Consider the following 26,175-nt stretch of genomic DNA (forward strand, 5'->3'; position numbering starts at 1 on the left):
CTCATTCCTGTGTATGAACTGGTTTATTACACAAAAGAAGTCCTCTTACATCATAAAATTGAATAGATAATCTAGAATGAAAAAGGGTCGTTTTACAATTTTCAACCAAAGAACACATTTCAAACAAAGCACTTCCTCACCTAGAGGTGTTTCAGAAGAGGGCCCTCCTCTGAGTGGGAGATGGGAGTGGCGGGAACGTGGTGGTGGGGAGGGGCCCAGCACTTCTCAGCTCAGAATCAGCCAGGTTTCTTGTATCTACTGCCACCTAAGCTTTGGAGGGCCACTGTGACAGGGCAGGTGGGGCCCATAGAGGTCAGCTAGTCTGACTCCTCCTTTTCTGTGGAATGGGAAACTGAGGCACCCAGAGAAACAGTGGCAGAGCCAGGATCCAGACACAGGTCTGACTCCAGTCCTGGACTCTTCCCGATCCTGTGGGATGAAGGGAGACAATACTCTTGGGTGATGGCCATGTAGACATGCCCCTTCTTCCCAGAGCCTCAACCAAGGCCTCTTTCAGCTGCTCTCCTTTACCTTCCAAACAATTCTGTGAGGTAGGTCAATATTAACCATTTTAGAAATGGGGAGACTGAGGCTCCAGGAGGTGACTTGACCAGCCCAACATCCATCAGGATGTCAGTGAAGGAAATGGCCACAAGGAAGCCGGGACCACAGGACCACACGGCTGGCTCTTTGGCCAGAGGGAACCAAGGCACAGCCTCATGGGTCAGAAGGTCTCAGCAGCAAAAACACAGCCCTGCTTCAGGACAAGCGGCTGGAGGTTTCCCAGTTTTCCTGAAGGCCTGAGTAGTTTCAGGGAGCATCTGAGCTTCCCCAACTGGCTGACCGACAGCTGGTCCAGCGTGCCTCAGCAGGAAGGGAAGTGGAAATGGGCCTAGGGCAGCCATCTGTCCAGGGGATGGACATGGACAAAAGCTCTGGGTGGATGGCAGGACCCGGGTACCTTCTGTGGCTGTGACCTCCAGCTTAGACACATAGCGGGAAGGCTCATTAATGACAAAGACCTAGACTGTCCTGCTCCCTGCTCCTGGCAGACCCCTGTCTACACAGCAGGGCCAGTAATCTCCACTCACCATCACATTGCGGGCCACACTGGATCCCTGGAAGCAAAGCTGCGGTGGGGAGGGGGCAGGGGCAAACAGGGGCCAGGGTGAAGCAGTGGTGCCCCCACACCAGCCACTGGATAAGAGAGGAGCGATGTCCTCACCAGCACTGGGCATGCTGGGGGGAGTTGAGGATGCGCTTCGAGTCTGAAGCGGCTTCTAGGAAGCCCATGGCTGACCAGGGGCCTTCTAGGGCCGCCAAGCAGGGGGTGGAGGACACAGCAAGCCAGGTGGCCTGGCGAAAGCAAGCGGGGAGGCGGGTGGAATGCAGCATTTCTGAAGGGTCGCTGCTATTTATGGGAAATGCTTTTTGGGTGTAAGGGGGTGAGAAGAGTTCCCCATCTGGGGAACAATCATGTCCAAGGTATTCAGTGAGCAAACTGGGGGCGTGTGTGAGTGTGAGCGTATGCGTAGATGAGTGTGAGTGTGTGAGCGTGTGTGTGCAGAGTGAGTGTGTGTGAATGTCTGTGTGTGTAGATAAGTGTGTGTGAACATGCGTGTAGATGAGTATATGAATGTGTGTTTAGATGACTGTATGTAAATGTGTGTGAGTGTGTGTATGTGTAGATGAGTGTGTGTGTGAACGTGTGTGGAGAGGAGTATGTGTGTGAACGTGTGTATGAGAATGTGTGTGTAGATGAGTGTGTGTGTATATGTAGATGAGTGTGTGTGAACGTGTGAGTGTGTATGTGTAGATGAGTGTGAGTGTGTGCGAATATGTGAGAGTGTGTAGATGAGTGAGTGTGTAGATGAGTGTGAGTGTGTGCGAACATGTGAGAGTGTGTGTGTGTAGATGAGAGTGTGCAGATGACAGTGAGTGTGAGAGTGTATGTGTAGATGAGTGTGAGTGTGTGCGAATATGTGAGAGTGTGTAGATGAGTGAGTGTGTAGATGAGTGTGAGTGTGTGCGAACATGTGAGAGTGTGTGTGTAGATGAGAGTGTGCAGATGACAGTGAGTGTGAGAGTGTATGTGTAGATGAGTGTGAGTGTGTGTGAACATGTGAGAGTGTGTGTGTGTAGATGAGAGTGAGTGTGAGAGTGTGTGAACGTGGCGGGGGATCCTAGTGCTCTCTGTGATTGTCTCACGCTTGGCTTGGCTGCCCTGCCAAAGGTCAAGGTAATACCTTGAGCACCTGATTCAGCTGGTTCTCAATATGGCATCCAGGTTAACGGAGCCAGCTGGCTGAGGCTTTGGATGGCACCATTTCATGGTCTGGGCAAGAACTATTTCTTAATCAAATTGAGGAAAATAGGTTCTCCCGGGTTTGACAGGACTGTACCAAGATAAGATCACGAGCAGTGACGCGCCCAGCCTAACGCAGTCATGCTCCCAGCCTTGGTTTCCCAAGGTGCTCATACCATGAACCTCAACCCAGCTAAAGAGTACAGTCAGTGTCGGACGTGGCAGAAGAGACAAGGCCACAGCAGAGCCTCTGGAACTGCTTCCCACAGATGCAGGGGGGGAGGGCCAGTAAGGTGGGTGGGGGGAGCTTTGCGCCCACCCGGGGCCGAGCTGGCGCGAGCATGTATGATTGCCCTTCCGCCCACCGGCGTCTCCAATCAGGCGTGGACGCCAGCGATGCCATCATCCTCGGGGCTCGGCGTCTTCTCCAACATCTCCATGGGGCTCCTCAGCTCCTTCGCCACGGGGACGTTCTGGAGCCTGCTCTGCCGACAGTGCCTCACCGCCGTGTATGCGGCCCCCGAAAAGTAGGCCACGGCCAGCACTGTGAAATAGCCAAAGTAGACTCGGAACTAGAAGAGAAGGGCGGGCGGTGAGCATGAATCCAGTTCTGTTCTTTAATCAGTCAGTCATCAATCACGGAACGAGCATTTATCAGGCGCCTGCTGTGTGCCAGAGACTGTGTTAGGTGCGGGGGATCCAGAGACAAGGAATGAAACAATCCCTACCCTCCGGGAGCGGCGGAGCCGATGAGTGCTGGACAGATATGGACGAGGAGACGCTTCTCCCTTCCCGAACGGAGATTTTACTTCCCATAAAGGAAAGAGAAACACAGAAAAAGCAGCATTTGGGAGAAACAAAGAAAAAAACAGAATTCCAAGAACCTCCAAGAGGAGCTGCCCCTCTGAAAGAAATGCTTGGGAAAGGTGCAGAGTTTGGGGAGGCCAAGAGCGAAAGGCCGCCTCTCAGGAGCAAGGCACTCGAGGACTGTCCAGGCGGCTGCGGCAACAAATAATTTACGTGACTGTTTACACTTAGAAGTTTATTGTTTGGAAACTCTAAATCTAAGCACTGTTCGGGGACTAGGGAATGGTGGTCTACTAACTCCTTGCGTCCCATCCGCCAAAAAACGTGAATTTTGAGTTTCTCAATCCAAGATGGAGGCGAGTCACAACATAAGAGGAAGCCCTGGCATAAGACATAAGAAGCCAGCCTGAGAAGCTAAGGCGTCAAAAATCAACAGTCAGAAAGCAGCCAGGAGCTGAGTATAGGTCACTAGAGGGACATGCAAACACACAGGCTCCGGCGGGTGCAGGGAGGGACTGGCTGGCAAAGACTGCTTTGCTCTCTGGTGCCACCCACAGCTCCAAGTCAGACCATCAAAGGCTTACCAGTGATGCCTTTTGCTTCCTTTAGGGAGGAAGGGGAGAACCCCTGCAGACTCCCTCAGGGCAATCCTGAAGAACTTTGCCTAAGGGCTTGTCACCAAGGGTCAGGCTGCCTCCCCACCCAGTCACAGGAGCAGGCCTGGGAAGTCGGCTGATGCCAGACTTAAAGTTGCTGTTTGTCTAACGTTACTTCCATGGCAGAGAAGCAGCCCTGTCCAGTCAGGGACTAAAGTGGCTTCTCAGGATTGTCTCACTAAGAAACTGAAATGGGGAGCAAACTATTTCCTAAATAGACTACATACGTCTAGACCTACAGTCTAGGCGTGAGTTGTAACCCAGGCACGGGGGTTCCAACACATATGTGCCTTCCTGATGGGTTTTTGCAAGTTTGTGCCCACTCTCCCTACCACAGATACTTCATCGATGGGAGAGTGCAATCTCGATTTATGGAGGGGGACTGTTCTGTTTTAAGAAGTCCTACTTTTGTCCTTTATTTAGTAACTGCTATGATTCTCATCTTCTAATTTAGTAAATGTTTCACGCTTAAGAGTTACTAGCATCATTATCACTGCTTTGTGTGAATAGGAGGCACCCTAGTGGGGGCTTTTCAGTGTATGCTTATATTTCTTCCACACCAAGGTTACCATTAGGGGCCCGAGAGCAAGCTGGTGTAGTGGCTATGGCTGTCTCTCCCATCCCCCACCCTATCCAGGAAAATGCCCTGCCTTGGTAGTGCAAGCACAGTCTGCAGTGAGTCAGGCAAGACAGAGAGAAGCGGGAAGGTGGGTGTCATGCTGGCATCACACTATGCCCACACAGACTCCCACACAAAAGTGAGGCAGTCAGGGAGAGAGGCCGGTTAGGAAGGCTTCATGCACGAGGCAGTGCCTGAGCTACGTCAAGAAGGAACTGAGGCACTTTGGAGGTAGAGATGAGAACAGCATGCTCCGTGGGTATGGGGCTGACCAGTACAAAGGCATGGCGATGGGAAACGAGGGTTGTGCACAAGCAATGGAGGGCAGGCCAGTTTGGCTAGACTGTAGTGTGCAGGAAGGGAGGCAACGTGGGCGAAGGAAGAAAAGACAGGTAGGGACCAGCTTCTGAAGGGCTTTAAAAGTCAGAGAGTTTGTGAAGCCTTCTCAGCATTACAAGGATCTAAGACATCTCCAGAGGCCTCGGGATGGAAAATGCTGTCCACATCCAAAGACAGAACTATGGAAGTCGAATCGCTATCACTTATTTTTACCTTCTGTTGAGTTTTGTTTCCTCTTTCTGATGGTTCCTCCGATTGGTTTTGATTTTTACTTACAACTTCACTAATGTGAAAATATGTTTCATGGGTACGTAAGTGTAAAGCCTATATCAGATCATGCGCCGTTGTGGGGATGGTGGGGGGGAGGAAGGGGGAGAAAAATTTTCAACTCAAAAGCATATGGAAGTGATTGTTGATAAATCAAAATAAATTAATGAAATTTTTTATAAAAAAAAAAGTCAGAGAGCTTGTTTACTAGGGACAGCTCAGTGGTGCAGTGGTTAGTGTGCCAGGTCCAGAGTCAGGAAGACCTGAGTTCAAACCTGGCCCCTGACACTTTACAGCTTGTGTGACTCTGGACAAGTCACTTCACCTCGGCCTGCCTCAGTCTCCTCATCTGTAAAGTGGGGGTGACAACAGCACCGCTTTCTCCTCCCGTGTCACCGTGACCACCAAATGAGGTCAGATTTGTAAACACTCAGACAGCAGCTGGCACACAGTAAGCACTGCAGAAACGCTGGGGATCGCGTACCTGGGAGCGGACGGGGAGCCCGAGGCCCCTCTTATCCACCACAATGACGATCACGATGGTCTTCAGGACGGTCGCAAAGAAGGTGTTGACCCCAAACACCAGGGCACATAGCTCCTTGGTCAGGGACGAGGCGATCTGGAAACTTGGCAGAAAGACAGCAGCCATTAATCTGAAAGCCAGGAGAGCCCTACACTCCGTGCCCGGGTCAAGGGTGGGAGCCTGAACTGCACAAAACGCGGGACTCCCTGAGGGGGCCTGGGCTGGGCTCAGGAGCCACTGGGTCAAGTCTCTGCTTTGACACTTACTGGCTGGGACGCCCTGGAACAGTCACTCAACCTAAGGCCTGCTTTTACAAAACGGGAGACTAGTTCTCATGCTGCTGACATTGTGGTGGGGGGTGGTGAAGCTGATCCCACCCGTGAAGAACTCCCAGGGGTTAAAGTCTCTTTGCTAGTGCAAATCAGCAGCTCATCTGTGGTTTATAGTCACAGAGAGCTACCTAGGGTCATACAGAAAGTGTGTCAGAGGCAGGATTTGAACCCGGGTCTCATTCACTCGGAGGCCTGCCCTTTACCTACCAGGCCAGGCTGAGTCTCCTCCCAAAGGCCTGTGGCAAAGGGAGTGCTTTGTAAGTCTCAAAGCGAGATGGGTGTATGAGCCTCAGTTCAGTCTTACCAGGCTGCAGAGGCGACACGAGCCCTGGGGCACTCCCCACTCTGCCACCCGCTACCAACCAAGAGGTGACATCGTGGGCAGTGCCAGGCTTGTGGTCAGAGTGCCTTGGACACATAGTCTTGGGGGCTTAGTAACCTCAAACAAGACACGTTCTCTCGCTGAGGCTCAGTTTCCCCTCCAGTGAAATGGGGGGTGATCAGAGAGATGTAATGACCAAATGGCCAGTTAGGGGAAGCCTCTTTGTAACGGCAAATAGCTGAGTGGCCTCGGGCAAGTCACCTGCCCTGGATGGACCTCAGCTTCACTATCTATACAATGGAGACAAGAGCAATACCCACAGGCCCCTTCCTCCTAGGATCACGCAAGGTAAGGCCTATGACTGGCCAGGCAAACCTCTCCACAAGCCCTCTAGAAACATGAGCCGTGATTCTCAGAGACCAGTGACAGCGGGAGGCCGCATGGGAGGACAATCAGCCCTGGAGCTCTGCCGCTGACCTCTGGGACGGACACCTGGCCTGTGTCCTGGGGCCCGCTCTGTTCTGTCAGGGCATGAAGGAGGCATGCGAATGCCCTGCCTCTGCATCAGGAGGCCTGGCACAGGAGCTGGAGGGCGTCTCCAGAAAAGGAAGCGGAGACCCTCCCAGGACTTCCCTGAGACGCCTTCCGAACCCTGGGCACGACTCAAAAAGCCTCTTTCTTCTCGTGACTGCCATTGACAAAGATGGTGCCAGAGACCAGGAGGCAGGAAGGAAAGATGGGGCTGAACTCCTGCAGGGCAGACGGCTGGCTCTGCACTGTCCTCATGCATGGACCCATCGTCCCAGTGACTTAGGGCAGGCAGAGGCCAGACACCCATCCACAAGAGGTCAGGGGCTACGAGTAAGCATGGAAAGCAGCGACCTTGGCCTCCCAAGCACCACTGTCTGCACCAAGTGAGCCAGCCGGGCGTGGGCAGGCCAGCCAAAGAAGGGCCCTCTGGGACTGGAGAGGGGGGGATGACCCCAGGCAGCTCTGCTGACCTCAGCCTCCTGGGAGACAAGAGGCGCCTGGGACAAGCTCTAGCCAGGGAGCAGAGGGTCCCAGCCCAGCTTTGGGGCCTGGGAGGGTCTCTGGCCACCCCCTGCAGCTGCAGCCTCTGGTCCAGGCCTCCTGGCAGTGCTAATCCCTCCTCCCGCTCCACGCCCCGGGGATGCTCCAAGCGATCACCAGGTCACAGGATCCGAGCTCCAAGGGCCTCCAGAGGCCCATTTTACAGATAAGGAGATTGCTTAAGGGAAGCAAAGCCTTACCCAAGGCCACAGGGCCAGTGGTGAGTGAGCACCAGGTTCAGTCAGAACCCAGGGCCTCTGACTCTAGTGCCTGGGCTCCTTCTATCCTACCTTGCTTCTGGATCTCTCTCTGGGGTCTGGCCCCAGGGTGCTCCCCACCCAGAGCCCACCAGGCCACCCGTCCTAACCATGGCTCTGCCAGGTGACCCCGTGTGGAGACTTACGTGGCGATGGGCACCAGGAACTGATGCAAGCCCCTGAACAGCACCAGAGACACATAGCACACCCAGATGCTGCTGGTGGTGTACATGAGCAAGATGAGCCCGGCCTGCAGGACAGTGATGGCCCCGATCACCAGCTCTGACCACACTGCCCAGCGGATCTTCACAAAGCCCGCCGCAAGGGAGGTGAGAGCCCCTGGGGAGATAGGACAGGTTACTCAGGGCTGGCGCCTCCTGGGCACCATGGGGGAGGGGTGGGACCAACGGAAAACGGGCTTGTACCCAGCAAAGTCGAAGCGGCATCCACGCCCCCATTGTAGACCTTGGAGCTGTCCGGGGTGGGGTTCACCTCATTCCACAAAATATGGACGTAATAGAGGATGAGATAGTATCCGGTGAAGTTGAACACCCACCAGAGGGACCACAGGCGCAGCTGCGGCACACGGACGATGTCCACCAGCTCCAGCAGCATCCGCACCAGCGTCGAGTCCCTGCAGACGGCCAGGAACCGCCACCTGGGCTCGCCCTCTGGGCGCTTTGCCCCGCCCGGGTTCATCTGGTCCAGTTCTGAGGGCGAAGCTCCATTGCACACAGGCTCGCGGGGGCGGTTGAAGAAGAGACTTCGCCGGGGCCGCTTCAGGAAGAGCGCCAGGACCAGCCCAAAGACTATGAAGCCCAGGGAGATGTAGTGCAGGGTGACGAAGGGGACCTTGCCCACAGTGACACAGATCTGCCCCAGCACGGAGCTGGTGAAGACGCCCAGGAGCACGGACGTGCGTGAGTAGCTCGCCATCCGCTGGTAGCGGGAGGGGCTGACGAGGAGGAAGATGTAGGAGGAATATGCCACCCGGGCCGCCATGGTGACGCCGAAGAAGAACTCCATGAACTGCATGGACAGGACGTTGGTGCCAAAGATCAGCAGCACCCACACGGACAGGTAACTCAGGCTCTGCAGGACCAGCACTGGCTTATAGCGCAGGTAGTCCGTGAGCAGGAAGATGGGCACCAGGACCGCCATGTATGAGTAGGTCAGGACGGGCGTCATCTCATTGGTGACCTGGAAGAGAAGCCAAGTTGGTGACTACAGGCACAGGTGCCTGAGCCTGTAACAGCCCACTCGGGATTCTTGGTACTGAGGGGCCAAGCCAAGATGGCAACCATGGGCCAAGGGGCCTGAGCCTATAATAGCCCACTCGGGATTCTTGGTACTGAGGGGCCAAGCCAAGATGGCAACCACGGGCACATGAGCACCTGAGCCTGCAACAGCCCTACCCAGCTAGGCACAGGGCTTCTTAGATGGCCATGGACCCGCCCCAGGCCTCTACCCCTCTGTTGTTCTTGTCCAGACACTCAGGGGTGCTGTCCTCCATGGGGGCTGAGCCTCGCGCTGCCACATTCATGGCAGGCCAGAGACCAGTTTGGGCCAACGCTTCTGATGCTCTAAAATCAAGGCACGCGCAGGGTGATCTTCCCCTGGCCTTCCTCTCTTCCAGTCCTCTGTCTGGCAGTAGCCAAGGGCTCTGGGCACTTTGCTCCTGGAGATCAGCTCTTCTTAAGAAAAGCCAGGCCAGGCCAGGCCAGGCAGCACAAACAGGCCTCTTTGTCTCTGAGCCCTGGGGCTTTGGCAGGCTCCTCGGGCTTCCTGCAGTCGGAGGAGGTGAGGAGGGAGGGAATGAGGTGGCCAAGGGATCCTCTTGGGAGCTCCTGAGACCCTCCCCAGTCACCACCCTCAGTTCTGTGGGGGAGGATGAAGCTGGGGTCCTAGGGTACTTGCCATCAACTCCTCTTTGCAGAAGCAGAGGACAAGGGGTGTGGAATACTGCGTATGTGGTCAGACCCAGAGATGGGATGACTAGTCTCACTTTACTGTTCTCATGCCCTCTCTCCCTCTCATCCTTCATTAAGAGGGAGGGCTCCCTGGATTGGGATGACATAACAAGCCAAAGGTGTCCACACCAAGCAGAACAAACCAAAGACGTGTTGGTTGTGAGGGCCCCAGGGGCAGCATCCAGACCAGCAGTACCCTTCATGTCACAAGCAGCAGCCTGCGGGCAGAGAGGTCACAAAGGACCCGGCTTCACAACCAGTATATCCCGCTCAGTCCTTCTGACCTGGGCGGGCAGCACAATCTGCAGGGTTGGGTCGGGAAAAGTGGGCAGACCCCCTGGCGGACATGGAGGTCAAGGAGTGGCTGCTGCAGAAGAGCAGGCCTCCCAGGGGCAGAAGGAAGACCAGGGTTCTCCTGGGCCCTCCAACATTCAGTGGGCCTTCCCTCCCTTTCTGCCTTCTCTGTCAATGGTCAATGGGGATAAGTCAGGGCAGTGAGTAAGCCCCGGCCTCAAGTCACGCGGATGACGTCTGGGGAGTTGTCCTGTGCAGGCTTAAGGGCTGTGGCTTATCTCTGGAGTCCAAAGGTCCTGTGTGTGTCCATTTCACAAAGGGAAGCAAGCAGGAAGGAGGCAAAGGTCATGAGTGAGTGTCCAGGGAAAGACCCCCCACTTGCTGTGGGCCAACTGGGCATGCAGGCTGTAGAAACCCAAGGCAGTGACCTTCGTCACACTTGGCAGTTGTACAAAGAGCTGCGGGGAGGGGCAGGCTGGGGAAAGAGAGGCCTAGGCTGGCTGCCATGGAGACAATGCCCAGGAAGGAGTCTGCCCTGGCCAGGGTGCCGGCCGACCCCCTGCGTAGCTTTCACAAAGGCCAGGGAATGAGCTCCTGCTCAGGCAAAGGGGCCACCTGTGCCTCACACCCTAGCTCCCTTCTCACTGACTGGAGTCAGAGGCCCCAGGAAAACCCAGGCCTGCCAGGGGGAGGGCACTGGCTGGGCCTGCCAATGACGGCCCTGCCCTTTGGAAGGCACTTCGGGTGTGCTGGTAAGAGGGCAGGTCTCTTCAGGAATAACTGTAACAATACTAATAGCATTTGCAAGGTGCTTTATAAATCCTACCTCATTCGATGCGGTAATCCTACCATTTGTTTTACAGATAAGGAAACTGAAGCCCAGGGGACCTGCCCAGGGTCGCCGAGCTGGGAAGTATCTGAGGCTGAACTCAGGGCTTCTGAACCCTCCCCCCAAATCCATCTTCTTTGTAAAGGCTCTGGACCCCTCAGCAGATGACCGTTGAGGTCACATGGGCACCTCTACTGTAAAAACCCTTCTCTCCATGAGGCTGAGTCGCTGGGTCCTGGCCTGAGCAATGCCAGGGGGAGCCTGGAGAGGCAGAGGGGGAGGTGGGCCCCGGCAGCCTGGGCCTGCCCCTGCTCACCTGGCCCAGGCTGCGGGTGCTCAAGGTGCTTTGGTCACCTGCCAACGAGCTAAGGGTCTGCTGGGGAGGAAGGCACTCAAGCCTGGAAGCCACAGCAGCTGCAAGATGGACCCCAAGGCCAACAGACTCCCTCCCTGCCTCCCCTACCCCCCACCATGAGGCTGGGAGAGAGAGAAGACTCGGCAGGACAGGGATGGGCCCGACCCTGCTGCAGAGTGGGTGGATATTTAGGCAGGGGCCCAGGGACTCTGAAAATGGGGAGCAGGCTCTGGACTTGAAGCACTGGCAGCTACTGCAGGTTTTTGAAGAGGGGAGCAGTGGGGAATACAGCCAGGGAGATAGGCAGTGATCCAGGCCAGCAGAGGAGGGAGGAGGTGAGGCCAGTGTTTACCAAGTCCTGGTGAGGCTCTCTACATGCCTCCTTCCTCTGGCCTCCAGGGGACAGCTGAGGCCAGAAGCCACACACAGCCTGGGGCCCAAGCACTGGGGCCTGCACTGCTTCTGGGAAGCCAGAGCCAACCTGGAAGGGCAGGGACTCTCAGGAGCTTTGGGAACTGAAAGGCTGGTGCAGAAATGCCCACGATGGTGGCAAGCGCTCAGGGCCAGGCCAAGGCGATCTTGGTAGGAGTGTGTCTGGGACACACAGTGTCGGTTCCCCTAGAGAAGGCGAGAACCATCCCCATAGCTTCTGAGCTCCAGAGCTGGAGAGATCTCAGGCACCGATTGTCCAGGGTGCAGGTTCTGAACCTGGGCCTGCCTTTGAAAATACTGAGCTCCCTCTATTTCAATCTGATTGGCTTCCTTTGTATCTCTACTGGGATTTGAACTCAGGATTCTCTCACTCCAGGGCTCTGCTGTGTGCAGCATGGCGCCCCCTAGCGGCCACAGAGTAGGTGCTTAATAGAGGTTTGTCTTGGCACCTGGCCCCAGCAGCATGGTCCCTGGTACCTCCAGGTCTGAATGGCGCTGTGCGATGGACTGAATTTCTAATGAGATCTGGCAGTAAGCAAGAGCGTCCAGTCTGGCCACCCTGCCCTCGGTCATGTGCAGACCCCACCTGGAGCTGCATCTTTAGGCCTTTGGGTCCTCCACCACTGGGGAAGAACACAGGGGAGCGGGAGGGAGGGCCATGGGGGGATGGACCTGGTGCCATGAACACGGAGGAGCTGCTGATGGAACTGGGGGCATCTGGCCCAGACAGGAGGGGTCCGGGCAGCTCGAGTGGAGGCCTCAGATTCAGATGTAGATAATGAGGTGGTGAGCTCCCCGTTGCACATGCTGAGGTGGGGGTGAAGAGGCCTCTCAGCCAGGTGCCGGGGCTCAGGATTAGGGCCTCTTTCCGCCATGGTCTGTTGCCACTTGTCCAATCACAGGGAGATTAGCGGCCAGCAGGGAATGAGCAGACTGAGCTCTGCAATGGATTTTCTTTGAACACCAACGTGTCAGCGCAGGCTGGAAGCCATGTCTCTGTTCACTTTTCTTGCTGAGTAAAGGGGAAATTTCCCAGCTCCGTCCTGCTGGGTGACCAGGCAGCCAAGGAGGTATGTGGGGCTGTAATTCAGTGTCCCCCGGCCTGTACTTTGTGTCCGAGCTCCCCACAGGGCCCCAGCAGGGCAAACATTCCTGCCCTCACTGCCCCTGCACCACTCGTAGAGGGCAGAGAAACCAGCCTGGCTCCCAAGGGAGAGGCAGCCGGCTTCCAGCCTCCTTTGCACAGAGAGCGTGTGCGGCAGGTCTCTATGTCCACAGTAGAGGCACATAGGCACAAACCTCCTTCGGCCTGGGCTAGTTAATCAGTCGAAGCTGGGGATGGTTCCAAAGTCTGAAGGTGCTCAGGAGAATCCTGAACGGGCTGGGAGAAATCTCACTCAGGGCTTCAGGCAGCTGGGGTGAAGCTGGAAGACCCACTCCCCCCACTCCAGCTCAGCCTTGGAGAAATTCTCACTGGGGTCCCTTATTACTCACTGTCTGAGGAGCCCCAGCGGCTGCATTAGCCCACTTCCTCTTACCTGGCTGCCTGACTGCCCACAGGTATGTGTGTGCAGGGATGCAGGATCAGGCCCTAGGGCCAGCAGGGACCCCCTCAAAGGACAGAAGGAGAAACTGAGGCCCACCAAGAAAGGCTGGGACCTTCGCTGGCAGGTACCTCCTGGGAGGCCCCCTACTCCAGCCTCTCCACTTGAAAGGCAAGAACATGGAATCCTGAGAGGGACAGTGATTCGTCTGGGTGATCTAGGAACTAGGCCCCTGAGCTGAGGTTGGAGCCCAAGACCTCTCCCTGACCCTCGAAGAATGGAGGCTGTTCTGCTCCCACCCCCCACCCGAGCCCTCTGACTGACTCTCCTGGGCCATAAATCAATAGCGAACAAGGGGCTCTGGCAGCTGTGCCCTCATCCGGAGGAGAGTTCACCAGGCCCTCCACAAGCATTTGTTAAGCAGGCTGGGTGCCAAAGAGGGCCTGTCAGGGAGCTCCCCTTCCAACAAGAGGTGGGGTGCGGAGGGATCCACACCTACAAGATGTGGCGTCTACAAGATCCACACAGCGTGGATGAGAGAGACAGACACACACACAGAAGCTTTGTAGGGAGTGCCCATAAATGTGATTCTGGAGTCCCACTGGGGCAGAGGCCAAGCCCTTGGACGGGGCCTCCATCACGCCCCTGCACTTGCCTGCTCTTGGGTGAAGTTCTGGTCCGGGCCCAGCAGGTAGGGCGTGATGAAGCTCTCTCCAGGCCGCATCTGAATCATGAAGCCGTAGAAGCAGAGGTAGAAAACCAGGAACTTCCAGGACTTCTCTGGGGCAGGAGCCCCCAGCTTCTCCGCGTCCACCTGGTGGGGGTCATGGCATCCCAAGCTGGCTTCCTGGGGGGCCAGAAAAAAAGGAACAAGGACAGGGTCAGTCCCAAGCTCTGTCCATCCCTCCCCCGCTGGCTCGGCAAGGAGGTCGGCGGAGGGGCTACAGCAGCCCCCACCTCGATCACCTGCGGCCAAGAAAGGCCAGCCAAGGGGAAGGGAGGGGAGGAAGAAGAGCATGCCATAAGGGACTGGAGCTTAGAGGCTGAGACGTGGGGAACTAAAGCCCCAAAGAAAACATTCCGGGAAGTGGAGGGGGGGGGATCAAGGAAAACTTCATGGGGGGTTGACCTTGGGGTTGGACTTAAAAGGATGGTCAGGAATTTGAGGCTGAAGAGGAGGGAGGCACTCCTAGGATGGGGAAACGATGTGAGCAAAGACCCGGGGGAAGGAAAACACCAGACACAGCTAGAAACAGAAATGTAAGTAGTCTGTGTCTGCCTGAGCCCCAGGTGATAGAACAGGGTGGCCCCAGACCGGCTTGGAATCCTGGAAACCAAAGTCTGGATAAAACAGAACCAGGAGAACAGCGTAGCTAGTAGTCACCTCCAGAGCCGAGGCTCTCTGAGCGCAGAGCAAAGCCACCGGCTTTCTCTTTGGTTTCCTTTTCCACAACGTGGCGAATGAGGAAACGTGCCCTGCATGACTTCCCAGTCTGAATGTGGGGAGCCTCTGAGGGCGGGCCTGGACTCAGGAAGACCCTGAGTTCAAACCTGGCTTCAGACACGTACGAGCTGGTGACCCTGGGCAAGTCTATGTGCCTCAGTTTCTTCGACTGTAAAATGGGGTTATAACAACAGTGCCTATCTCTCACAGTTATTATGAGATCATGTTTATAAAAGCGCTGACAAGTAAGCTTGGCAGGGCAGCTAGGTGGCATAGTGGATAGAGCAGCAGCCCTGGATTCAGGAGGACCTGAGTTCAAATCCAGCCTCAGACACATAAAAACACTAGCTGTGTGACCCTGGGCAAGTCACTTAACCAAAAAAAAAAATAAGCTTGGCACAAGCAGGCGTTCTATAAATGCTGCTTCCTGCACTTCCTTTTGCCACAAACTGTCTGAGCAGAAGTGACAAGCAGGCCTGTGGGGGGCCCACCTCTGCCTCTGACTGCAGGTCAGCTCCGAATCACACATGTACACACGCGCACACACACACCCTTACCCAAACTTTCCCTTCACTGCTAAACACCTACAAAACATCATAGGCTCCTAGGGCCTCCACTGTCTCCTGAACCCCCTTGTGTCCTCCCCAGCACTCTCCTGAAACAGCTTTCCAAGATCACTAATGGCTCACAGGAGCCCCACGGCCATCTGGTCCAACACCTGTGACCAGTGGACATGATGCCTTCACTCGAAGTCTCCCACGCAGGGATGGCTCTCTCACACAGGGACAGCTCTCTCATGCTGAGACGACTTTCCCACATGGCTCTTCACATCTTCCTCCATCGTTCCTGGCTCTGTTCTGAGTCACATCTGCCACCCAGCAGTCCGCCAACGTCTCAAAGTATGGTGGAGATCTCCGCTGCCATTTCCCCTTACAGTTTCTCATGGTCCTCTGAATGGGGCAGACCCACGTACTTCATTCACAGAAGCCACAAGGGCTCCAGAGGATTTGGAAAGAGCCGTCTTCTCCAGGCCAGACACAACCTGGGGCCTCCAGCCACTGCTCACTGGCGCTGGGCTCTAGGACCTCGTGGCATCCTCCAGACCTTCTCTAGCTAGTCCACTTCAAGAAGGGAAACTGAGGCCACAGAGAGGCACAGAGATGGATTCGAGCCCCAGGTCACCGCCAAGCTTGTCGACTTGGAGCTGGGGGGACTGCAGAGGCCATCCAACTGAACCTTCATTGTACAGAGGAGGAAACTGAGGCCCACAGAGGGACAGGGCAGAATTTGAACCCAGGTCCTCTGACTGCACTGTCTTCATTGCCTTTCTTGCTTTTGAAGCCTCCACTGAGGCCAGCCCTCCTGCTTCCGTTCTGCCAGGGTCACCGCTGCGGGCTCTCCCACCATCTGCTCATGTGGCGGGGACAGACCAGGAGCCAGGCTCCATGCACAGAATGAACTCCAGCTCTCTCCTCAGCTAGACTGGAAGCCCAGCATGGGCGGCAGTGGCAGGCCACTTGCTCCCTGGGGTGGGGCTTAGCTCACAAGTAAGCACACAGCAAGAGCTTCATAAATGCTTAATAAAAGTCTGACTTTACAGAGTTCCCTCGGGGGCGGGGGGAGAGAGGACAAGAGGCTGAGCTGGAGTTGAGGCCAGAGGCTGGGGGTGGAGACCTCTAGGCCAGGGGATGGCGCCCTGCAAGAAAAGAGAGCCTCGCTCTCCAAGTGGGGGCCTTCTGATCTTCATCCACACGGCTCATCATTCACGAAGGGCGAAAATTCACACGGGGCGGGGGCGGGAGGAGCACTTCTGGCCGGCGGGCCACCGCTAGGCCCAGGTTACTCACACCAAGACTCAGCCCCATCTCCCGGAGCCCTCAGGCCTGGGCTCTTTGCCAGAAGGAAGAAGACTGATTGGGGACACTGAGAGCTCTGTGGTCACAGTCGCCGTGGGTGCTCCCCTGCCCTGGGAGCTGGAAGAAGAAGGGCAAATGAGAGGGGCCACGGCCCCGGGGGGTGCCACACTGGCGAATCACGTTTCTTCTCCTTCTTCCTCTTTTCAAATAAGCGCCAATCAGAGGTTCTCATGACTCCCCAAAGCCAGGCTCCAAGTGCTTCAGAAGACATGCCCGTGGGGATCTGAGTCTACTGCCCTCCACAAACTTTGGGATCCTGAGTCCTGGCACCACCCCACGGGGCCAACTTGGGGGAGAGGTGGAGGAGGGGCAAGAAGGTGCAAAAGTCTCCCTGAGCCCACTCCCTGCACATCCTGGGCAGCCCTGGCACGTCACGCGCCACTTGGTGGCTTGCAGACCAAGGCGAATCTGACAAGGAAGAACCTGTCATGTCCTTCCAAGATGTGGCCCTATGAATCAGCAGCCACCGAACTCTTCCCGGGGCTCAGCAGTGCGGGAGGCCCGAAGGAGGAGGAGGGCCCTGTATGGCCTAGGAGGGAGGAAGCGAGGAAGCCACCAGATGGACCATTCCTAGGACAGTGCCCTTCCCTAGGGTGAAGGGAGCAGGAGGAGGGGAAGGCACCCCTCGGTGCCTGGGCTTTCCCATGGTCCTCGGTGACCCACAATAATGACCCACAGTTACAGTGCGCTCTGAGGCATTACAAAGGGCATTACCACCACCTCCCCTCCGTTCCACATCCACCCTGGCAAGCTGGCGAGGTGATTGTGAGAAACACACACACACACACACACACACACACACACGTGCGCACGGTCCCTGGCCCATCCTGCATCCAAGGAAGGCCTGCCCCGTGTCAATGATGTCATGGTTTATCATGGAAATGGATCAACTGTCTCTGGGGGTTGAGCTGACATGACTCAGTTCTCCAGGATTTAGTGAGTCCTGGCTCTCCTAATGAGGCTGAGGCGAGGACCCACCCTGGTCCCGGGATGACTGACCAAGTCCTGCCTCTCTCCTGACCATCTTGAGGTAGCCCCGCACCAGGCCAAGCCCAAAGCACTCCGGTACTCAAAGGCTGCTGGTCACGGCTGAGCAGAGGGGAGCGAGGGGATGTCAATGGGAGGCCCCAGGGCTTCTGGAGGGTCCTCAGTCCTTCCAGGATGGAGGGGTTAGACCCCTGGGCTTGAGTTTAGGGGCTGTGTGCCCGAGGGTAGGCTTAGCTAGTCTGACCTTCACATACTGGCTCACGAGGGAAGCTTTTTGCCAGCCACAAGGCGCCATGCTCAAGTGAGCTCCTGCCTTTCTTCCTGACCACCAGCTATCCTTTTGGGGTCTCCCCAGAGTGCTGGCAGGGCTTTGAGGACGGGCTTGAAGAAGGGCTCAGGCATCTGATGTCCAGGCCAGCTAGAGCCAGAGAGGCTCACGGCCAGGGTGGCCACAATATGTCTCGGGGAGAGGTTGCAACCTGAAAAGTCACGTGGCATTGCCTGGCAGCAGAACCTGGCAGCAGCACGACACAGCGTTAACCAGTGAATCTGGGCTCTGAGGCCCCAGAATGGCTTTGCCATTCACTACCACATGACCAGGGGTAAGCCACTTGCTCCTTCCTCTGCAAGATGACAGGGTTGGACTGGGTGGTCTCGAAGTGCTCTGATGCCCCAATCCCACGGCCTGGTTGAAGCTTTCCCAGCCTAGGGGATGCAGAGGGGCCACTCCCCTGCCTCACCTTCTAAGAAGCCCCCACACGCCTTCTTTCCTCGTTGGAGCGACCAGACGAGGCAGGTGGGCCACGCTGGGCTCGCCTGCCCAGAAACAACTCACCCTGGTCTCTGGTCTTGACCACACTGTCTGGATACCCTTCGTGTATGCTTTCTGGAGGCCGCTCAGCCTGACCCAGAGTGAGAGGAATAGGAGGGAGGAGAGTTCCCTTTCCCCTGAAAGGCCCGAGAGCACTGGGTACAGCTGCTATGGTGGGTCCTGCAGGCTGAGGTTCATAGGGGGCCCACGTGAGGCCACAGTCAGCCCTGCAGTCTGAGGGGTGGCCCCCCCCAAACACTCCCTGGGGGCCTTCGATCCTCCTTGATGGACATCTGTACATGCTCTGATCACTGTTCCCCAAACTGAGCCATCTCTCATCTCCTGCCTCTGTATCTTTGCCCACGCAGTGTCCTCTGCCTGGAGCACTCTCCCTCCTCACTTCTGTCTCCAAACCCCTGACACTGTGAACATTCTGGCACTTCCTGCCTCCTTTCCTGCCCCTCTATAACCATCACTGTGGAAGCAGAGGAGCTGCAAGGACTGAGGACCCCCAGAAGTCTCCCATCAATGCCCTCCTTGCTCCCCTCTGCTCATCTGTGACCTACCCGGCCCCTCTCACACCTTTCCTCTTCCTTCTCTGATCACAGTCCTTCTGCTGAATGCACTGGTACCCAGTGTGCTCTGGTCCAAGGAGGGACTTGTGTTCTGTATTTCCCTGCTCAGAGCCTGCCTCGGTGCCCAGGAACAGAGACTGAGGGACCTCAGAGGCCACAGAAAAAAAGATGAGGCACAAGGGGATGGGACTTTTCCCCGGCCTCACAGGAAGCATGGGACACAGGCATGTTTCGAACTCAGATCCTCAGCGTTTTAATCCATGTTCTTCCCACTTCCCCACGTGGCTGCTCCATCCTTCTCCATGTTTGGTGAGCAGGAAGCACACTGGGAGTCTGTCACATTCCATGTGGACCCAGGCCTGAGCCAGCTCCTTGCGTGACCCAACTTGGGGTCTGGGGGGTGCTGGCCACCTTGAGGTGGCTTCTCCTCCCCTCCCCAAGTCTGGCCTCCCTTCCTCACTCGCTCATTCATTCGTTCGTTTGTTTGTTCATTCGTTCAAGAGGCACCAAGGATGCAAAGACCAGAAGGACACAGGCCCTGCCTTTGGGAGGCTTACAGTCTCCTGGGCCACTACTGCTGTGATGGCGGATCATAATAGCCAGAATTCCTACATGGGATCCTGCAAGGGAGGGAGGGGCTATTATTATCCCCACTTTACAGAGGAAGAAACTGAGGAGAGGGGGTGCCCAGGCACATTGTGAACTCCAATCTTCCCAAGAGGAGCAGACAATGGCAGGAGGCCCGGCCTCCTCTTCCCTGGGCCTGCCTCCGCCAGCCCCCCCTAATCTACGCACCCCTCCCCTACCTCCCCACCTACTGGGTATGAGTTCTAGGCCACCACAATCCTGCTGGAGCCTCAGACTTTCTCCCGAGGGACAGGCAGAGCAGAGCGATCTTTGTCCCTTCCCACGCCCCTGAGGATGGCCTGCCCAGCGATCAGCCCCTGGGGAAGGGGCTTATCATGGGAGGGGAAGGGAAGGCCCACAGCCAGAATGAGGGGACAGGGGCAAGCCAGAGCCCAGAGCTGAGCTCTCCCCAGCAGTAAGCTGATACCCTGGTTAGGCGCCCCTGACTGACTCACCTCCAGAACTTTCCCCATGGCTGGGACCAGGCTGAGGCCGGAGCTGAGCCCCTGGGGTGGGGGGCAGAGCCCTGACTCAATGTCCACTCCAACCCTGGAGATGCCTAAGACCCAATACAGGTGAGACCTGGGCAGAGAGCAGCTGCGGAGGGGAGACGGCAAATGGAGAGGCCAGAGGGGGACATTGATCTGATCCCACTGAACTGGTCAAAGACTTGGAGCTGGCCCTGGAGACCGTCCAGTCCAAGCCTCTCCTTCTTCAGATGGGGAAACTGAGGCACGCAGCATCACAAACGCCCTCAGACGCTGCACCCCGAGGCAGCCTTCAGGAAGGAGGGTCAGGGTTAGCCTTTAAGCCCTGAGATCTCAGGGCGTAGAGCCCCTTCCCCTCAAAGACTGTGCCTCCAGCACCAGAACAAGGCCACCAAGCAGCCAATGTGGGGGCCTCGCAGGGCCCAGGGCCCCCACTGTGTGGGCAGCCAAGCTCCCCAGGCTTATTCCAGATCCCTTTGCTTGACTTCAGGAAGTCAGATAAGCGTCCTGCCCACAGGCTAACAAAGGCAGGGTCCCCCGCAGCTCCCAACTGTGGCCATGCTTGGCCAGCAGCCTCCAGCCCCTGCCCCAGGCCTTCCTGCAGGTCTCCTGCCTCCTTCCAGTCCCCCACTTAGAACCGTGTGGGTCAGAGGTCTGGGGACTAGAGGTGACTGGTAGTGTGCCCCGAGGGGTGGGCTGTGAGGACAGCTGTGGCCTGGCTGGATCTCCCAGGCTAGTGGGGTAGAAGGCAGGCCGGTCCCTGAACCACTCAGCAGGGGACCGAGACCCATCTATGAAATGGACAACACGGAGTTTGGTAAGCACCCACTGTGTGCAAGGCCCTGCTAAGCAAGGGGCCAGCGCAGAGCTGGAATGTTGAGAAGACAGGAGTCTCTCACTGAGCATGAGACCCAGGCCCTGCTCTGCCCCTTCAGGGTCTCCTTCCCTTCATCTGTAAGATGTGGGAGCAGCTCTTCCACCCCCGGGCCAGGCTCCCAAGGAGGAGGGAGAAGGGGAAAAAGAGAGGAAGGGGGAAAGGAGGAAGGAAAGGGGGAAGGAGAAGAGGGGCAGGAGGGGAGGAGGGGAGGGAGAGGAGGAGGAGGAAGAGGAGAGGAAGAAGAAGGAAGGAGGAAGGGGAGAGAGAGGAGGAGAAAAAGGAGGTGAGGGAGATAGGAGGAAGAAGAAAAGGGAGAAGGAGGAAGGGGAGGGAGATGAGGAGGGAGAGAGAGGAAGAAGAGGAGGAGGCAGAAGGGGAAAAAGAGAGAGGGGGAGAGGAGGAAGGCAAGGGGGAAGGAGAAGAGGGGGAGGAGGGGAGGGAGAAGAGAGGAAGAAGAGGAGGTGAGAGAGACAGGAGGAAGAGGAGAGGAAGAAGAAAAGGGGGAAGGAGGAGGGGGAGGGAGAGGAGAAGGGGGAGAGAGGAGGAAGAGGAGGAGGGAGAAGGGGGAAAAAAAGAGGGAGGGGGAGAGGAGGAAGGAAAGGGGGAAGGAGGAGGGGGAAAAGGGGGAGGGAGAGGAAGGGGAGGGAGAGGAGGGCTTGTGGGGACCAGGTGGGGCGGCCAGCCTGGTCTGAGGGCAGGGGGAGGCTCCCAGGAAGCCCTGAGGGCCATCTCCCTCCCTCCACATCGGCAGGGCCTGAATGAACAGAGAGGGCGCACCACTGCGGCTGAGCGCCCAGCCACCTGGCTAAGCAGGATGATTCTGGGGGGTTCCTGCTTTGGGCACAAGGAGGGAGCAGAGCTGTGGAGTCTGGCAGCACCCCCAGCCCCCTGAGGGAGAGGATGGCAAAGGAGGTGTGTGGTTCACTCCCTGAACAGGCCCTGGACAGACAGGCATGCTGGCTCTGGAGTCAGACTGTTCTGAATTCAAATCCAGCCTCAGATGCTCCCTAACTTGTGACTTTGGGCAAGTCACTTCATCTCTGCCTGCCTCAGTTTCCCTAAGCGCAAAATGGAGATGCTAATAGGGTTGGGGGATCAAAGGGCTGAGTGAGATAATACTAGTGAAGCCCTCAGCACCTACCTGGCTGTTGGTTATCATGATTCTGGCTGGCCAGGCCAGTCTGGCAGCAGGGCAGCATTCAAGGCCAGTCTGGTCTCAAACCCCACACCACCCTTCTCTTTTTTTTGGGGGGTCCAGCTCTGCCTTTCCTCAGGTTTTATCAGTGCCCTGCTGCCCACCCCTTCTAAGGCCTTAATCTTCCCCTGGGATCACAAGTGCTCAGAGTCCATTAATCTCTATGCCCCTCCCTTCCTAGAGCACTTTAAGGTTTGCAAAGCACTTCCTCACTCTGGGAACCATTATTTCCCACCTCCTTGCTTTTGCATCAGCCAGGAACACTCTGCCTCCTCAGCTGTGACTCCTGGCTGCCCAAGTCCCGGCTAAAATCCCCCCACCCCCAGGGAGCCCCTCCACTGAGTGCCCCCCCATTTCCTGTTTGTCCTAGATTTGCTTATTTACTGCCTCCGCATCAGCCCGGAGGCCCTGCTTCGGCCTCTGTCTGTGTGGCAGCCCTCTGCAGGGCACCAGGGATGGGGACAGCGCCCTATCTCCTCCAAAGGGCCCCCCACAGGCCAGAGGCCTCCCAAAGTTATTCCAAGAAGCAGGTTCAAGTTCACCCCCCCTTGTCTGTCTGGGGCCTCACACTTGGAAGGGGAAAATATTTCACTAAATGTGGTTCCATACAATTGGTTTTCTTTGCAATCTCTCCTATCTTGGTTTATTCATTTAAAAACCTAATTCTGACAAGGAAAGCAACCTATGGGCTTGGTCAGGGCTATGAGAGGAGGGGTCCTGCCTGAGGTCACCCAGAGGTACCTGGGGCCAAAATGGCACGAGGTTGGCAGTGCATGGGCTGTGTGTCCACTGCAAGAAGGGCCCCAGGCAGGCCAGACCTGTGGGGAGGAAGGCCCTAAGGCCCACCCATGCTAGGGCTTTGGATTCTGGGAAGAGAACAGGCTTAGGCTGAAGTGGCCCCTGCCTCTGGGTAGCTGGAGGCTGCAACCCCCCAGGGCTGGACCTCAGCAGAGGCAGATGCCATGCCTCCATGGCCATGAGCATCGCTGCCATCATCCCACAGACAGATGAGGGAACAGAAGCCCCAAATTCTGGCCTTCCCCCAGAGCAAGCTGCCGCCATAGCACGACAAGACTGAGGTGAGGGTTAGGGTTAGAGCCCCCCAAGCCCAGGCCAAGCTGCCTCCTCTGGATGAGACTAGACTGGGCAGCGATCTGGGGTGGGGTGGGGGAGCCAGAGAACCACAGGAGGCACTACCTGGAGGGAGCCTGCCTTGAGCTGGGGTGTGACCAGAGGATCTGGTGCCCCAGCAGGTGACACACCCTACCCTGACCCCAGCCCCAGCATGGTGACCTCACCGAGTAAAGCTGCCCTGAGGTTCTCCAAGGGAAAGCCTGTGGAGCAGACAGAGGGGCCCCACTGAAGGTCTGTACATACACACACATGCACATGTGCACACACTCATAGGAGAGCTGGCACAGCTAGTTCAATCCTCTCATTTCACAGGCCAGGACATGAAGGGCACAGAGCAGGCGAGGGTCTGCCCAGGGTCACACAGCCTGGACCATCCCCTTCCATGTGGAGCCTCCTTGATTTTATAGATTAGGAAACTGAGGCCCCAGGCAGTTAAGCGGTAGCAGCAGGTGACTGACCCCTGCTGGCACCTGCCCCATGGGCCACCACGGAAGCACCCACATGTGAGAGGGCTGGGGTGAGGCAGGGACCCTGAGGGAGAAGGTGGGGGTCTGGACAAAGGGGCTGAGAGACTGAGGTGTGGGGCAGGGGCAGGCCATGCATCCTGGCGCTCTGGGGAAAAGGAAGAGCCTTACTGCTGGGCTGCACGTGGGTGCATGTGAGTACACGGGGTGCGGGTGCAGGTGCAGGTGGGGTGACCTTATGGCCAGTCTAATGGGGAAGACAGAGGCTGGGCCACTAGCAGAAAGGCCCCAGACTGAGCTGACACCCCGGGAGGTCTTCCAGCCCCGGGCAGTCCCTCAGGAGCCCAAGGACCCCAAGGACCCACACCCTCACATTCACACTCATACACACTCACAGACACACACTCATGCTCCCACACTTCTTGCAAAGGGAGTCCCCGTTTTCATGGACGTTTGTCTCAGACTCGCAGATCCTGGGTGGGGCTGGGACCCCTTGAAGAGGGAGGGGGCTTCTCCCGACCCTCCGGATCGGAGGGTCTGTTACTCAGCTGCCGCCCCTCCTCCCTCCCAGCTCCATACAGAGGAAGAGGGGAGGGCAGGGGAGGGGTCACTAAGAGCCCCCCCAGCCCCTCCCCCGCCAGGGCTGCGCCTGCCCTACCACGTCCCCGCGGGGGGAGTCCTAGCCAAGGCTTTTCGGAGCCTCCCTCTCCCAGTGGGAATAGAGGGTCACACCGGGAGGACCCGGCATGGTTCCTCCCCAAAGACCTCCCAGGGTCACTGAGGCAGAGGAGGCAGCGCTGGAAGGGAGGGAACCCCACTGACCTGATGTGTGTCCCCAGCCCTGTGGGAAGCCCAGGCAACTAGGGCTCAAATACTTAACCCCTGCGCGTCTCTGGGCAAGGGCTCTCCCCTCTCCGGGGCTTGGTTTCCCTCTCTGTAAAATGGGACGAGACTGCCCCAGACCTCTGCCCGATCTGGGGCCTCCTCTGAGGGCCCCACGTGGCGCACCCACGTGTACTGGCGCGGTGCCAGGAGGACCCCCTACCTCCCCCCACTCCGTCTTCTCCTCGACCCCCACTTGGCCCTGACTCAGGTCCGGAGCCGGGGGTTCAGGACCCTGCGGGCTCCTTGCCCTGCACTGCAGGCGGGCACACACGTGTGCGGGCAAGGCCGGACCTCGGGTGCACCGTCCCCTCCCCCCTCCCCCACGGCGGACCCCGGGCAGGGCAGGGGTGAGAGGGGGACCCCCGTACCTGAGTCACGCTTCCGCAGCACCAAAGTCCTGGGATCTTGTGCTGGGCAGGGGGCGGCCCCTGAAGCCCCCGCGGTGACACCGGCACCGGCACCAGCACCGGCAGCGGGAGAGGCAGCGGCGGGAGCAGCGACCGGACTGCGGACGCTGGACTGTGCTGGACCCGACTGCGGACAGTGGACTGGACTGGACTGGACGGGGCCTGGCTGGGCAGACTCACATGGAACTCCAGAGAGGGGGAGGGGCGGGGGCGGAGGAGGAGGCGCGCGGCCTTCTGGGACTTGGAGTCCTGGGCTCCCGGACACGCGTGCGCGCCGAGCGCCTGCGGACTACAACGCCCAGAGAGCGACGGGGCGGAGCCGGCCTGGGAGGGGCGGAGCCGGCGGCGAGCCGGAGCTTGGGAGGCCCGCCCCCACACTAGGCCCCGCCCCATCACAGGCCCCGCCCCCAATCCTGTGAACCGGGATCCCGCCTCACTGGTCAGAGGAGGCCTAGTGTGTGCGGAGCCCTGTCCCTAGGAGCCCGTGGGGCACGAGGGGAGGGGAAAAAGGGTGTCCCCTCCCACCATGGGCTGCGGGGAGTGGGGGAGGGGTGGAGGAGACACACCTGCACCGCCGCCTCGGGTAGCTGGGTGGGGGTTGGGGGTGGGGGGGATGGACCTCATGGCATCACCCCGGGGAGGCCCAGAAAAGTCAGGTGACTGGCAGCAGGACTAAATGGCAAAGTCAGAACTTGAACTCAGGTCCTGGGGCTTCACAAACCCAGGGAGGGCAGGCTGTGACCATTGGCAGGCTCTGACCATTGGCAGGTTCTCCCTGGCCCGGCCCTCCCAGCAGAGTCTGCCCTTCCCTCTGGTGGGAGCAGCTGAGCTTCCTAGGGCCCCCGGGAAGCCTTTCCTGCCCCTGCTCCACCGCCCCCGCCCCCACCCCCACCCCGGGCCAGGGTCTTCCCCTTCCCTGATCCTGCCGGCATCTTGTCGTGGAGTTGTGTGCATGTTGCCTCCGAGACCAGGAGCTCTTTGAGGGCAGGGACTGTCATCTTTTTTCACTGTGCCTGGCGCACAGTAGGTGCTTAATTAACGTCTATGGACGTCTTGAGGGACAGCTAGGTGGCCCAGGGAATAGTGCTCTGGGCCTGGTCCCAGGAAGACTTGAGTTCAAGTCCTGCCTCAGACACCTCCTAGCTGTGCGGCTCAGGACAAGTCACTTCATCCTGTTTGCCTCATTTCCTTATCTGTAAAATGAGCTGGAGAAGGCAACGGCAACCAGTCCACTATCTTTGCCAAGAAAGCCCTAAACATGACTGCACAGCAAAGGCTATTTTATATATTAGATAATACTTTAGCCATAATTGGAAATGCACGAATAACTTTGTTCCCTCTGCACATTTGATGGCTGTGCGCTCTCCGGGACAAGTGCAGATCCTGTAGGCCCTCCACTGGACACATCCTGCCCAGGTGACCCAGAGGCACCGAGGACTCCTC

General features: G+C 57.6%; 1 protein-coding gene across 1 annotated transcript; it reads right to left on the reverse strand.

Annotated features, from left to right (window-relative positions):
• Positions 1 to 4: 4 nt before the first annotated feature.
• SLC19A1 (solute carrier family 19 member 1) lies at positions 5 to 24,930 on the reverse strand. The gene is made up of 6 exons (XM_020973397.2): positions 24,694 to 24,930; positions 13,578 to 13,769; positions 7,924 to 8,698; positions 7,645 to 7,837; positions 5,478 to 5,619; positions 5 to 2,877 (listed from the first exon to the last, which is right to left on the reverse strand). The coding sequence occupies exons 2-6, from the start codon at positions 13,653 to 13,655 to the stop codon at positions 2,683 to 2,685; spliced, it is 1,383 nt and encodes a 460-aa protein (XP_020829056.2). The 5' UTR covers positions 13,656 to 13,769; positions 24,694 to 24,930; the 3' UTR covers positions 5 to 2,682.
• Between the last annotated feature and the right edge of the window lie 1,245 nt (positions 24,931 to 26,175).

This window comes from Phascolarctos cinereus, unplaced genomic scaffold (assembly GCF_003287225.1).
Source record: "Phascolarctos cinereus isolate Bilbo 61053 unplaced genomic scaffold, phaCin_HiC Scaffold_5;HRSCAF=322, whole genome shotgun sequence".
NCBI classification, from domain to species: Eukaryota; Metazoa; Chordata; class Mammalia; order Diprotodontia; family Phascolarctidae; genus Phascolarctos; species Phascolarctos cinereus.